Source organism: Rattus norvegicus, chromosome 4 (genome assembly GCF_021556685.1).
Source record: "Rattus norvegicus strain SHRSP/BbbUtx chromosome 4, alternate assembly SHRSP_T2T, whole genome shotgun sequence".
NCBI classification, from domain to species: domain Eukaryota; kingdom Metazoa; phylum Chordata; class Mammalia; order Rodentia; family Muridae; genus Rattus; species Rattus norvegicus.
This window is the reverse complement of record NC_141537.1, coordinates 31,627,532-31,640,488: the sequence shown is the minus strand read 5'-3', so window position 1 is coordinate 31,640,488 and position 12,957 is coordinate 31,627,532. Positions and strand designations below refer to the sequence as shown.

The window sequence follows — 12,957 nt, the reverse complement described above, 5'->3', positions numbered from 1 at the left end:
AGGGCAGTCTCCTCTCACACCCCGGAGACCTACGTTTACTACCCTTCACCCCCACCGTCGTAAGGGCGGTTGCTTTTGCACGGGTTGAAAACTTTAGGACCAGCCCGGTTTAGCTAGCTAAATCCCGAAGTTACTTTTTCCGTACAGGACGAGCCTTCCCCACACCCTTGGGATTAGTGTGTGTGTGGGGGGGAAGCACTTCTCCCCTTCCAGGGCCCCTCGCTCTCCCATCTCTAGTAGCCCCAGCCCTCCTCTACCAGATGGTCTGTCCTCCCAGAGTTTCCACCAGGGAGGTCCTCCGAGTCGGAGGCAGAATTTCGTCTCCCACTAAGCTTGCCATACCCCCAAAGACCATTTGTGTGAGCGAGTCCCTTTTAAATGTCTCTCGGTAGAAAAACTGAAAGTAGAAAGAAAGGAAGCAATTTCCGAGCAGATGTCTGACCACCCCTACTCGCATACTCCCAGCATCGGGTTACAGGGTCCTGGGAGCCCCAACCCGGTTCTGCTGCCCCACATGGGTGAACCCCTGGTGCATTCACGCCAGCTTCTGAACTCCCCCAGGACGCCCCGTTCCCCGCACGTCCAGGCCCCCGGAGTCAGAGAGGGCAGCTGAGAACAACGGTATAGGTATAAATATTGAGCCGTGACATTGACGCGCCCGCCGCTTCCCCTCCCCCGCGCTCCCGGCACACTCTGGGTTGCTCGGCACGCCCCCTCTCGTCCCGCTGCCTCCCGCGCGGCGCTCATCCCCGAGGGGCCGGAGCAACCTCTCCTCGCGAAGACTGCACGAGCCCTGCTGGGGAAGAAAAAGTAACTTGGTTTTTCTCGGAGAAACCCGGCCGGATTAGGCAGCTGGGGCGAATAGAGGGGAGGAGGAGGGGAGCTGGTGGAACCCGGTGAAGTCTCCCAAGCAGCCTGATCACACTTTCTCCTTGTCCTCCCGTCTCCTCCTCCTAGGTGCAGAGATTGTGGGCAGACTATGTAATCGCTGCGGAGGGGGAAGAGGAGGGATCGGCGCTCTCCTGCGGCCGCAGCGCGGCGACTCGGCTAGGCGGAGTTTCGCGGCGGCTGCGCCCGGCTTGAGCCCGCGGGCAAAGAGGTCGGTCCGTCCAGCCCGGCGGCCGCGAGTCCGACTCCGGGCGTCCCGGAGGCGTATAAGGCAACCAGTGAGCACCCGGTTCCACTGTGCCGCGCCGGCAGCCTCCAGCCAGCATGGAGAAGGACAGCCTGAGTCGCGCCGACCAGCAGTATGAGTGCGTGGCGGAGATCGGGGAAGGCGCCTACGGGAAGGTGTTCAAGGCCCGCGACCTGAAGAACGGCGGCCGCTTCGTGGCTCTGAAGCGCGTGCGAGTGCAGACCGGAGAGGAGGGCATGCCGCTCTCCACCATCCGCGAGGTGGCGGTGCTGAGGCACCTGGAGACCTTTGAGCACCCCAACGTGGTCAGGTGAGCCTAGAGCCCTGGCTATCCGGTCCGGGAAGGTGCTGGGCAAGGGGCGGCTGGTGACCCAACTAGAGTAAGAGTTGAGTTTCCCCAGATAAAACCGATGACCTTGCTGGACAGGGCAGAAAAGGAGACCTGCGGTGAATTCCCAACAGCCAAGCAATTCTGACGAGCTTTCACTCTGCTTGCCTCAAGGGATCCGGGGGCGTTGGGTGTCTTTTAGGGACAAAACCCAACAACCCCCAGAAACGCCCCTCCAGCCCTTATTTAACTTTTCCCGTTCGTGGGGGAGTTTTTGAGAGACAGAGTGAGGTAGTTATCCAGCTTGTGATAAAGGGTGGAGCATAATGTAAATAAAATTTAAGAAAATGCAGAAATGTGTAAGAATGTGTTTGCCAATCACACCCACATTGGTGGCATATATATATATATATATATATATATATATATATATATATAGTTGTAGAATGACTTCTGATGGTCTTAGAAGTTCAGAAGTTTCTACTCTGATGCCTAGTGTTAAACATTGTTTGAAAAATGTCTTTCGAGGCTGGGTACTAGGAACACTGAATCAGGAAGATCCAGAGTTCGAAGCCAGCCTGAGCTACAAAAGACCCTATTTGAGAAAAGAGAGGGAGGGAGGGTGGGGAGGCGGGCACTTGCTTCTCAAACCGCTACCTGATTGTCTGTATCATTTAGTATCTGTGGACTGGTATGTTCTGACTTAGACTGCCTCTCTTGGGGGTTAGATGTGAGTCTGCGCTTTAGATTTTAAGACCTGTTTCCCTGGAAAAGTTGTGCAGGTGGGTGAGGAAGCATTCTTAACCAACTCTCCTGCGATTGAAGATAATGGTGTTTTCTAGAAGATGCTGGGATTTCCCCCACTGTGCCTTTTATCCTTCTCTCTTTTTAAGCAGTTGCATTGCTGGAAGTTAAAAGGGAAAGCACAGACCTTTCCATAAATTTTCCATAAAATTAGAGTTTACCATTCGCAGCTCTTCTTTTCGTCTGGGATTCCTTACAACCAATATGTGCCTACTGTATGCCCTGGGGATGAAATTATGTAAATAAGCACAGCTAAATATTTTTGTAGAAAGTCAAACAATGTAGCATTAGTCATCCAAAAGGAGTGACCAAGACTGACCTTTGAAATACCAAGCCTTCCACAGACTCAGAGACCACAGCATCTTCTGTGGGGGGTCACTAAGGGGCTCGTAACTCCTCTACAAGGCTTGGTTTGGGGTGGTTTTTGTTTTGGTTTGGTTGGGGTTTTTTTGTTTTGTTTTTGGTAGCACCTTGTTCTCAATAGAGTCAGACTCATACGTGAACCATACTACATATGTAAGTAAAAAGACAGTGTAAATAAAGGACCCCATTGTACCTATGAGAAGGTAATGAGACGTGGGAGAATGAGTCTTCTAGAAAGTCGGGTTTTACTAAATGTGGATTACCATCTGTGCGTGCATGCGTGTGTCTGTCTATCTGTCTGTCTATGTCTTGTTGAAAAAAAAGTTCTTCAGGGAGTTCCATCCGTGATCCTGAAAGGTGCGTGTTGGCTCTGAGTCGCTACCTTACAGGATCACTGTAGCTGTTCCAAAGGATGAATTTCAGTATTAGAATTTAGTATCAGTTTCATTTATCTGTTACCTGCGGGGTGTCCAGGTAAAAGGGAATGATCACATGTGTAAATAAAGTAGCGTTCTTCCAAACAAACACCTTTGTAGAACCTGTTCGTTGAGCGAAGTTCATTGCAAGTTCCTATAGCAGAAGAGTTTTGGCAAGTTAGCCCACCCTGTTGTCCTGTTTTATCCTCTTGTGATTGGTGCCTCTGTAGACAGTTTTGGTTGACCCCGCAATGGGATTTTGACCTCTGGATTTCAGGAGCATCTGCTTGCTTATAAGCAAAAGGCAAACATACTTTTCTAAATTTATTTTACCTCTTACGACACCTGCCTACTTAGCATTGTGAGGATAAGGCAAGAATGTAGGTGAAAATAAACTTAAAGGCACCTCAGGCACTGGATATGTCAGAGATTATCAGATCCTTGGCCTAGAACAGGCCCCCAGGAGGCATTGTTATCCGACAGTTTTACAGAACAAGTCAGATTCCTATTTAGACACAGCAAGACTTTTGTATAACATTTCCTCAGGAGACACACCATGTTCATCTCAGATAGGGAGCCCACAACAGATCAGAGCACAAATACCACCCAAGCCCAGCTTGGTGAGTTTTATTGGGGTTATTTATATGAATATGGAAGAGGGGTCATGCACAGGGGCAGAAAAGCTGTATCACCGAAGCCCACCCCAGCATGGGTGACAGCTCACAAAGCTGGGGACCTGGAGTCCTCTGCACAGCCTACAGGCAGCTCAACAGGTTGGAGACTGTCCCTTCCAGGATCCTCAGTTGGTTTCAACTTCTTCCAGGCAGCTAGGCTGGTTTCTGCATTTTGCAGTTAGCTGGTCTGGTCTTTGAGTCTTTTACCCATACACGCATGCACACATGCACGCCCGCACGCAGGCAGGCAGGCAGGCAGGCAGGCACGCACGCACACACACACATTGACAAATGGAACACTCATCTCTTATTTGCTTATATAGCAAGGAGGAGCCTAGTGAACCTGGTCAGTTTCCAGACCTTCCTGAAGCTTGTTCTGAACTGTTTACCTTCCTGCTTAAGGAACTTCCTGTGGGAAGCTTGGAGGAAACTGTTACACAACACACAAGAGCTACTTGGGCACCCATACCCTGAAATTGGCTCTTTGCCATGAGATTAGTGAAATGGCCCTGTGTTTTAACTAATACCATCATCCTCACAAGCCGTCGTCTCTATCTCTTTTAGTTTTCTTCCTGGTTTTCTTCTCCACTACCTACCTCCTGCCCCCACACCTACCCCCACCCCCAATGCCATATTTGGCTAAAACTTTAGAGGTTTGTATTTTTAGGGACAATCTTAGCGACAGTTCTTCCAAGGGAGAATGTCAAAACTGAACCCCTGAACCTGTAATTTGTTGTCGTGCCTGGGGTAAGTTTATTCATAAGCCCGTGTTGGGTTTGTTTTTTTTTTCTAAGATTGCTTAAAAGGGCAGATGCTTTTTTAAGTGCCTCCAAGCCATAAGTAATTGATCATAATTACAGTCCCTACCCACATGTAGTTGAGCCTCTAAGCTTGAAGGAGCACAATAAACACATTAGGCTTTTTTTCCCCCCAAAGTTTTAAGAGTTAATTTTGATGGACTTACCAGAAAAGCAGACTTGTTTTTGTTGGTGTGAAAGACCCCCACCCCCAAGGTTGCACAGCACCACTGACGTCACACTCTTGCTTGCCTGCATTTGGTGTCCCAGGCTTAATGAGCCCATGGTGTCCTACACACCGATCTGCTCTTGTCTTCAGTTCGTTATCAAGTTCAGGAGAAGGATAAAACTGTACGACTGGAGTGTTCCCATTCCATGGGTGGGTTCTGTTTGCACATCCTGAACCCAGGACATGGAGATGGAATAAAATTGTCTTATCAGCCGTCTGTTTGTGCGCCGAGTATATATATTGAGGGCCTACTACGTGCTGGGACAGCTTCTGCAGAAAAGAAGCAGGGTAGGGAAATGAATCAGAGGGAATTGCTATGCTTACAAGTTTTCTCTTTTTTGTTTTTGGTTTTTTGTTTTTGTTTTTTTGTTTTTGTTTTTGTTTTGTTTTATCTGAGGTTTCTCTGCGTAGCCCTGGCTGTCCTGGAACTAACTCTGTCTGTAGACACAAGGCTGGCTTCTAACTCAGATCTGCCTGCCTCTGCTCCCAATTGCTGAGATTAATGTGCTCTGGCTAGCTTCCTGGCTTGCTTCTTCCTCCCTCCCTCCCTCCCTCCCTCCCTCCCTCCCTCCCTCCCTCCCTCCCTCCCTCCCTTCTTCCCTCCTTCCCTCCTTCCCTCCCTTCCTTCCTTCCTTTTGTAAAAATTGCCTCTTTTAAAATGTATTTGTCTAAGCAAGGCATGGTGGTGCATGCTTGTAATACCAGAACTCAGGAGGAAGTAGAGGCAGAAGGTCAGGTCAGGTCATCCCAGCTGCCTGAATCCGGCGAGCTTCGGGAGACCGTCCCCTCTTTATTCCACTTACTGCTTTTCCTCGCTCAACCTGCCCCGTTTTATAAAGCTGCCTATGCTTGAGGTAATTTAGTTACAGAAGAGGAGATGAACAAAACACTAATCAGAGTTGCTCAGTATATGCGGGTTAAATCCCCCCCTCGGGGACACACGAGTGGACCTCTATAAAAAGACCTTGACGTGTCTCTAACACAGGTGGACGTTCAAGCTCCACTCATTTCAGCAAGTGCTAAGGAAAGGCATCCTTTCTAAAAACTAGTTGTAGGCAAGACACCTGGGTAATTGGCTACTCAGACAATTCTGCAGTCAGTGAAGGAATATTAGGATCAACAGAAAACTGGTACGTGGTCCTGTTCCGTGCTGTGAGACATAAGGAAGTACTAACCTATGTTGCCCCAAACTATAAGTTTGTTAGAGTAACAACAAAAACTGTTCAAATCCAGTGACTAGCTCTGGAAGCCGAGGTGATTGCCTGTCAGAAGATAGGGTTGTATTTCACAAATGTTTTGAGCACATTTCGTTATTATTAGAGTATTTAGTCACTGTTTTAAAGGCAAAGGAAGAATGAGATTTGTAGCGCTGTGTTTATTTAAGGAAATGTTTCTTGTTTTCTCTTTTTAAGGTTCCCAGCAATGTGTAGATAGTATAAAAGAAGAGTGGACGTGTGATTTTTTAAGAATATGATATATTTATATTTCATTGTGAATTGTAAAGCCAGGTTTTCAGAGGTCTTAATTCACTGCAGCCCTCATTAATAAAAGTCTTATTTTGTAAGTGAATAATCTGTTTTGGGGGAAGACTCGCTTCATTGAAAATAGGGTCAGGTCTCCATTGGGACTTCAGTGTGTAAAGTATGTGTGTTCTTTCCTGAGTTCTTGAAAAGTTGCAGTGGTCAGTGCTGGTGAGTAAACAGACGTTTTTCCACCGTGACACTCTGCTCACTCTTTCCTGCAGTTGAAATGAGTAACGCTGAGGTTTTAGCTCTGCGGTTGTATTCCTTTGTGTGTTAGTATATCATCACGGAAGTCATGGAACCTCGCTGTGGAGTCAAGGAAAAGTGAAGTCTGTAAAAAGGAAACATACATTTCTGAATAATTCTCGAGGTATTCTTCTTGTTTAAGACTCAGGTCAATGAGTTTCCATGGAGATAGATCCTTGTTTTAAAAAAAAAATAATGCTTCTTGCTTATTTCAGACCCATTGTTTAGATCTCGGCCAATCTCGAGCAGTTCTCAGCTGCCAGTATTCATGTGTACCAGGAGTGTGGCTAGAATGTCTCATTCGCACTAAACCGATCTCCAAAATTTCCTCCTGAAAACATTTTCTCCTCCCTTCCTTAATTTACATTCCCGTCTTACTAGTGTTCATGGATAATTTTGGTGATCATGTGTTTTGGGGACAAAACTGAATGAATCTCTCATTCTACCAGAATGTCTGTTCTCAGTTCTCATATCTAATGTGCCTTAATATTTTTTATTCAGATTTCAGTTGATAAAGTTGCTGTTTTAATGTATGTCATTGGAGATCCATTCACTTATAAAGAGCCTGCTGCACATTTGAACAAATACAGTCGACAGTATTTTCCTATTGTATGGGAGTTTTCTGTTGCAATCTGGAGTTACAAATGCTCCTCAGTTTTCGTGAGGGTGCTGAGTAATCAAATCTGGGTCCTCTGGACGAGCAACCAGTGTTTGGGGTGCTTAATTTAACCTACCATATTTTGTTTATTTAGGAAAATAGACTCACCAATCAACAGTAATAGAAAGCACAATCGTTATATTTTTGCAAATATTTTGGATTAACATCGATATTGGAAGAATTGAATGTGCTAATTCTAATACGGTCAGACATGAAGTCTATTGAGACCCTCAGGTGCATGCTACCGTTTTAAATGTTTCTTGACTACCCTAATCTCTCTCCGTTATTGATACTGACTTCTGTGGCATTTTTATGTTTGCTTTGTGCACTTGTTATTTGTGGACAGTCAGGCCTTTCCGGTTCCTGTAGATGCCCTTCTTATATCTGTTTCTTTGACTTGACTCGGGGTCCACCTCAGAAAGTGGGTTTGGGGCCCCTCCCTGCCCATTCTGCAATGCTCCTTGTATTTCAGGGCCAGGGATTCATACTGCCTAGTTGGCACACTCTTTAATAATCCCTCTTCCTGGATACATGCCTGCCTTGACAACTTTGGGTCTAGTATGGCAGTTAGAATGTGTTTATTCTCTTATACTAAGTGTTACATAAAATAAATGAATCCTCCTTAGCTCATCCTAGTTGTCGGTTTCCTGAGGCAGAAAGTGGTCTGGTGATCATGTATACTCTGTGGCAAAAAAAAAATGAATATATAGCAAGTCAGTGATGTCATAGGAAAGGGGTGTTAAAGAAAGGACCCTTTGGAATGTTTACATTGCATGGAAGAGTGTTAAATAATGGAATCGAGTTGATATTTTCTCAGCCTTGGGTTAAGGATGTTTGAGAACAATGCAGAGTTTCTAACACTGAGCAAGTGTTTGCTGAGCATTCCTCACAGCTGTGATCCACACAGCTGTCACATGCTGAAATGTCTCCCCTCTGCCCCTCCCCGTAAACAACGATGAAGTTGGGAAGTTGCTTCCAAAAATGCAGGAAGATCAGGCAGGTGATGATGAGCGACATTTTGAAGGGTCGTTGTGACCAGTGGCTCTTGATTGGATGTGCTTATACTTTTTCCTAATAGTAAGAACTGCAGACCTCACAGACTGGGACAGGGAAATATCAATTCTTTCCTCATATCCCCTCAACTTACTAGCTCTGTGATCTTGAGTAAATTAATACTGTCTCTTGGGTGACATTCCTAAACAATAAAGAAGGAAGCTATTCCTATACTTTGGACAGTAGTTGACACGATCAGATGAAATATTAAACGGTCATACTGTACAAAAATGGGAATTATTAGCAAAATCAACTCTTGCCCTCAAGCAAAAAAAAATGATTTCATGGAGGAAACTACCGTGTACACAGATGACTACAAGTATGTATTTTCATGCCTCTCCCACCCCGTGTGACAGCATGAATGGATTCAGTGTTATAGTAAAATATAAGTTTTATTCTGTGTTGGAAATCGATGTTGAATTTACTCAGGATGCATCTGAGTGATCCAACCTGTTGGAACTTTTTCCCTGTGTGAGTGTCGGTAGACTTTCCTGAGGTCTCTTGATTTGCTTTGTGCTCTGTGCTTAGAGTTTACAACTCAAGAGATCACCTCCACCCTTTGCTTGCTAGCTCACATTAATTGTGTTTTTTTAAATTTATTTATTTAATGTGTATGCGTACACTGTCGCTGTCTTCAGACACACCAGAGGAGAACATAGGATCCCATTACAGATGGTCGTGAGCCACCATGTGGTTGCTGGGAATTGAACTCAGGACCTCGGGAAGAGCAGTCTTAGCCACTGAGCCATCTCTCCAGCCCTAATTGTGTTTTCACATGCATTCACTTACGTTCTCCTCTGTGTATGGCGGACACTCACGTGTGCACGTGTAGAGGATGCATGGGATTCTCTCCTACTATATGGTCTCCAGGAACCGAACACAGATCAGCGAGGCTGGCAGCAGCTAACAATGCAGCCCTCCTCTCACCTCCTTCAAATCATAAAATCCCAAATGGGTTTACTCACTTGGTGTCACAAGCTTGAGCTGCTCCACTTGTTTTCTGAGTCTGTGGAGTAGCTGCTCCGTGACACTCGGTCGTTCCGCACTGTACTTAAGTCAGTAGGGTGATGAGTAGGAACAAGGCTTTCTACAGAGAGCCTTCTCTTCTTTCTCCCCTCCTTTACTGATAAGTGATCTCACAACCTTCATGGTGGGTTCCCCTAATGGTTAGCATTAAACATTTACGTTTCCCAGCATGCTCCTGGTTTTAAAAGAAATACAGGTGTTTAACGGGAGTATTTACAACAGAACGAGAAGAACAAAAGTCTATTTCAAGGATAGGTTTTTAAACTTTGGGTACCGAGTTTAAGAAATACATTTTATTTACTTATTATAATTATTTTTAGACTTAACTTATTTTATAGGTGTAGTTAATTTACCTGTATGTCATTTATATGTGTGTCAGTGCATGCCTGGTGCCCCTGGAAGACGTGCATATTAGAACCCCTGGAACTAGAATTACAGATGGGTGTGGGCCGCAGTGTAGGTGCTGGGAGTTGTACCGGAGTCATCTGCAAGAAGAGCAAATGCTCCTAGCTGCTGAGCCATCTCACTGGCCTCAAACAAAATATTCTTTAAAATTTAGTGAAAAGTAAGAGACATAGTAATCTCAACTTGGGAGTTTTCAATGTTTTGGGGGTTTGTTTTGTTTTAATTCATCCCAAACCTATAAAATTGTTTTTGAAAAATACTTGGGAATGGTAAAATTAGATTTCTTTTCTTGTTGAGATTTTAAGAACCATGACATTCATATTTGAAAGGTCCCATAGAGCTAATTATGAATGGAGAATATGTAACTTATCTGAACTTTGAAATAACTTTTTTTACATGCCAGTTCACAAAAATTATAACATCCTGCTAGTCATTCTTCTAAATTATTTTAACTTTTGGGATTTATCTTAATGAACTTCTGGATTTTTAAGCTACCTCTGCTGCCTGCTGGGATCAGAGAGATACCAACTGGTTTTGCAGAGGCAATGTCTTTTTTTTTAGAGTTTTGCTCTCTCTTCTCTCTACTCTGGCTAGCTTGGACTGTTGAAGGTAATCTCAGAAAGATCCATATGCAGTTGAATTCATTGGTACAAAGCCCAGGCCCAGAATCCATCAGGGTGTAGCGGCACATACCTGTAATCCTAACAGGTGGATGCGAGAGATCGGAAGTTCAAAGCTAGGCTCTGCTACATAGCAAGTTGCAGAGACCAACCTGGGCTGCAGGAGACCCTGTGGAAAGAAGGCTGGCTGGCTGGCTTCTGTCTTTTTTAGATGAATTAAGAGAAGCACATTTATGAGAAAAATGTTGATAAAAGGCTGAATCCATCATTAGACAAGCAGAGACTGATCTAAGATGAACTATGTGTCTGAAAAGACTGTGTAGACACTGATAGGAGAAAAGATAGCACTGGTACATGGTAAGTTGAGGAAGAAGGAAAGAATCTGGGTTAGCAACTAGGTCTCATGTTCCTGGGTGTCACAGGTGTCCTAAAGGAGTAGGAAATTCTGCCCTGTTGATGAAGCCCTGGAGTATATTTAATGAATAAAGTCAAGAGTGTCTTCCCTAGAATTCTATAGGAGTAAGTCACACTGTTTATTTTAACTGTTGCTACATGGTTACATTATTAACATTGCCCACTCCACTGTTGCTTGTAAGAATGTATGCGTACTGTCGGCTTGCCATTAGCCTGAGATTTCCAAGAGGGCAACAATCTCCCGTCTGTTCCCATCTGTCGCAGTATTACTTCCTCTATGCAGAATAGCATCCTCCAAGTATTTTGTTAAGTAGTCGTTAAGTAAATGAGTGGGTAGATAAACTGAAGAACCTTACCCTTTTATAATAAGTTCATTGAGAATAAAATGAAAATTAATATCAAGTTTTAGTGGACATTTTATTTTTCTATCTAGTGCTTTAAACTTCTTTAGGGTGAGGCAGTCTTATAATTATCATAGTATGTGGTTGATTCCATGGTAATAAACTGGAGTTAGGAAGCAGGAGCTGTTTAATAATGTAACGACTGTCAAGCAGATTAAAGCCTTGAGATACTTCCCTTGTGAATTTTCCTGCTACCGTAACTTTGTATCAATAGTAGTAGATGGTATTGACTATAAGTGAACTTTCTCTGCCTCAGATTTGATTAAACTATTTTGGTGGAAACCTGACAGTTTCATATGTCTGGACTAAGAATTTTTATAAAATGATTGGTATAGGTTCCCCATGGCTAATGTAAGCTCTGAGACCCTTGCATAAATGGCTGTATCTGTATTCTTACATACTGAGGCTCAAGTGCTCAGTTCTAGGAGTACTTTTTGTGCTAGGATTGAATTCATCTTGATCTCTGATTTGCTAATAGACCAGTCTGTCACTTGGTCATGATCAGCTATAGATGTATTTCTTTTTTAGTAAGGAAGGAAGGAAGGAAGGAAGGAAGGAAGGAAGGAAGAACAGGAGGAAAACAAACACCAAACAAACAAACAAAACAGAAAAAAGCTGTGCAGTCCCTAGTCATGATCAAGTATGTTACTCAAGTTCAAATAAGAGGGTTTGCAGAGGAAGGAAGTTGCTGCCAGTTTTCGGTTTAAAGTTGGTTACATTTTACCATCACAGTGATGCTGTGTGGATTAGTGTCATGTGTCATGAGTTGCCTCAAAATTTGGAAATTTAATACAGTCGATTTTTTGTGTTTCACAGATGTAGTAGGTGGGGAGTTCTGGAGAGTGAGGGTAGAGTATCTCTGTCTGTAGATGCCTCAGATATAAGCTGGGAGATCCAATAGCTGGGAATTTTATTCATTTAATATTGTGTATTAAATGTATTTCCAAGGCTGGTGGGGCCTAAGTGGGTTTGTGGATAGCTACAGCCTGGGTACATGATCTGGAGTTGTTCAGAGCAAGCACACTTGGATTAGGCTTCCTTTAATAACCCAAACCTTCAGAATAGTTGGGCTCAGGTGGTGTCTCTGGGCTGCAAAAGCCAGCATCCCAGAAAACAGTTTTGCCAATTGTGTTGGTTACAAGTGAGTTCAAACCCAACAGACTCAAGTGGAGGGAACCTGTACCACACCATAATGGAAGGCAGGCTAAAGAATTGGCCTCATCCATGTACAGTCATCCTTTTTCTGTAGCCAAGACATTAGTACTTGGTACATATGCAGAAGTGCTTATAATTAAATGACAAACAACCAAAACCAAAGTATGGTTCCAAAGTAAACCAAAAATAACGCTCCTGTGTTGTATTTCCAGTACTCCACACACATCTGTTAACGGTGATGTGGGTGCTGGTGGCAGCTTCCTCCATATATCTAGGTAATATGCTAGTTCTACTTTTTAATTAAACTCGAAACACTATCTTTGGGCTTCCTAGTCTAAAGATGAGACTTGGATTTCCTTCAACTGTTGCTTTTTAATTTATTTTGATATTTTTATTTCATATAATAATTTTTAACAGTATCCCAAAGCAATCAAATTTGTTAACTTGCACTCTGGTTTGATAAGAAGAGACCCTAACTTCTTCTGTCTACTCTGCAGTCCACAACACAATGCTTGTTGCTTGTTTAAATCCTTGAGCTCTCTTCTTCCCTGCTTCATGTAAAGTTGATCTGTGGAATCTGAATGCCAGTAAAATGCTCACACCAATTATAACTATATAGATTCGATGCAGCCAAAGAGTTGGGTGTTTCTGTTTTCTTCTGTACAAGTTACACTCTGTAATTCATCAAGACCTTTGTAGTCTTTCCTTGA

General features: G+C 43.9%; 1 protein-coding gene across 4 annotated transcripts in view; it reads left to right on the top strand.

Annotated features, from left to right (window-relative positions):
- Cdk6 (cyclin-dependent kinase 6) overlaps positions 1-12,957 on the top strand; it is a 192,320-nt gene that overhangs the window by 1,975 nt on the left and 177,388 nt on the right. For 2 of the 4 annotated variants that reach the window (XM_087655548.1, XM_087655550.1), the window contains exons 1-2: positions 752-810; positions 958-1,445. In XM_087655548.1, coding sequence (XP_087511674.1) covers positions 1,213-1,445 — 233 coding nt within the window. In that variant the 5' untranslated portion in view covers positions 752-810; positions 958-1,212. 4 annotated transcript variants of the gene reach the window in all.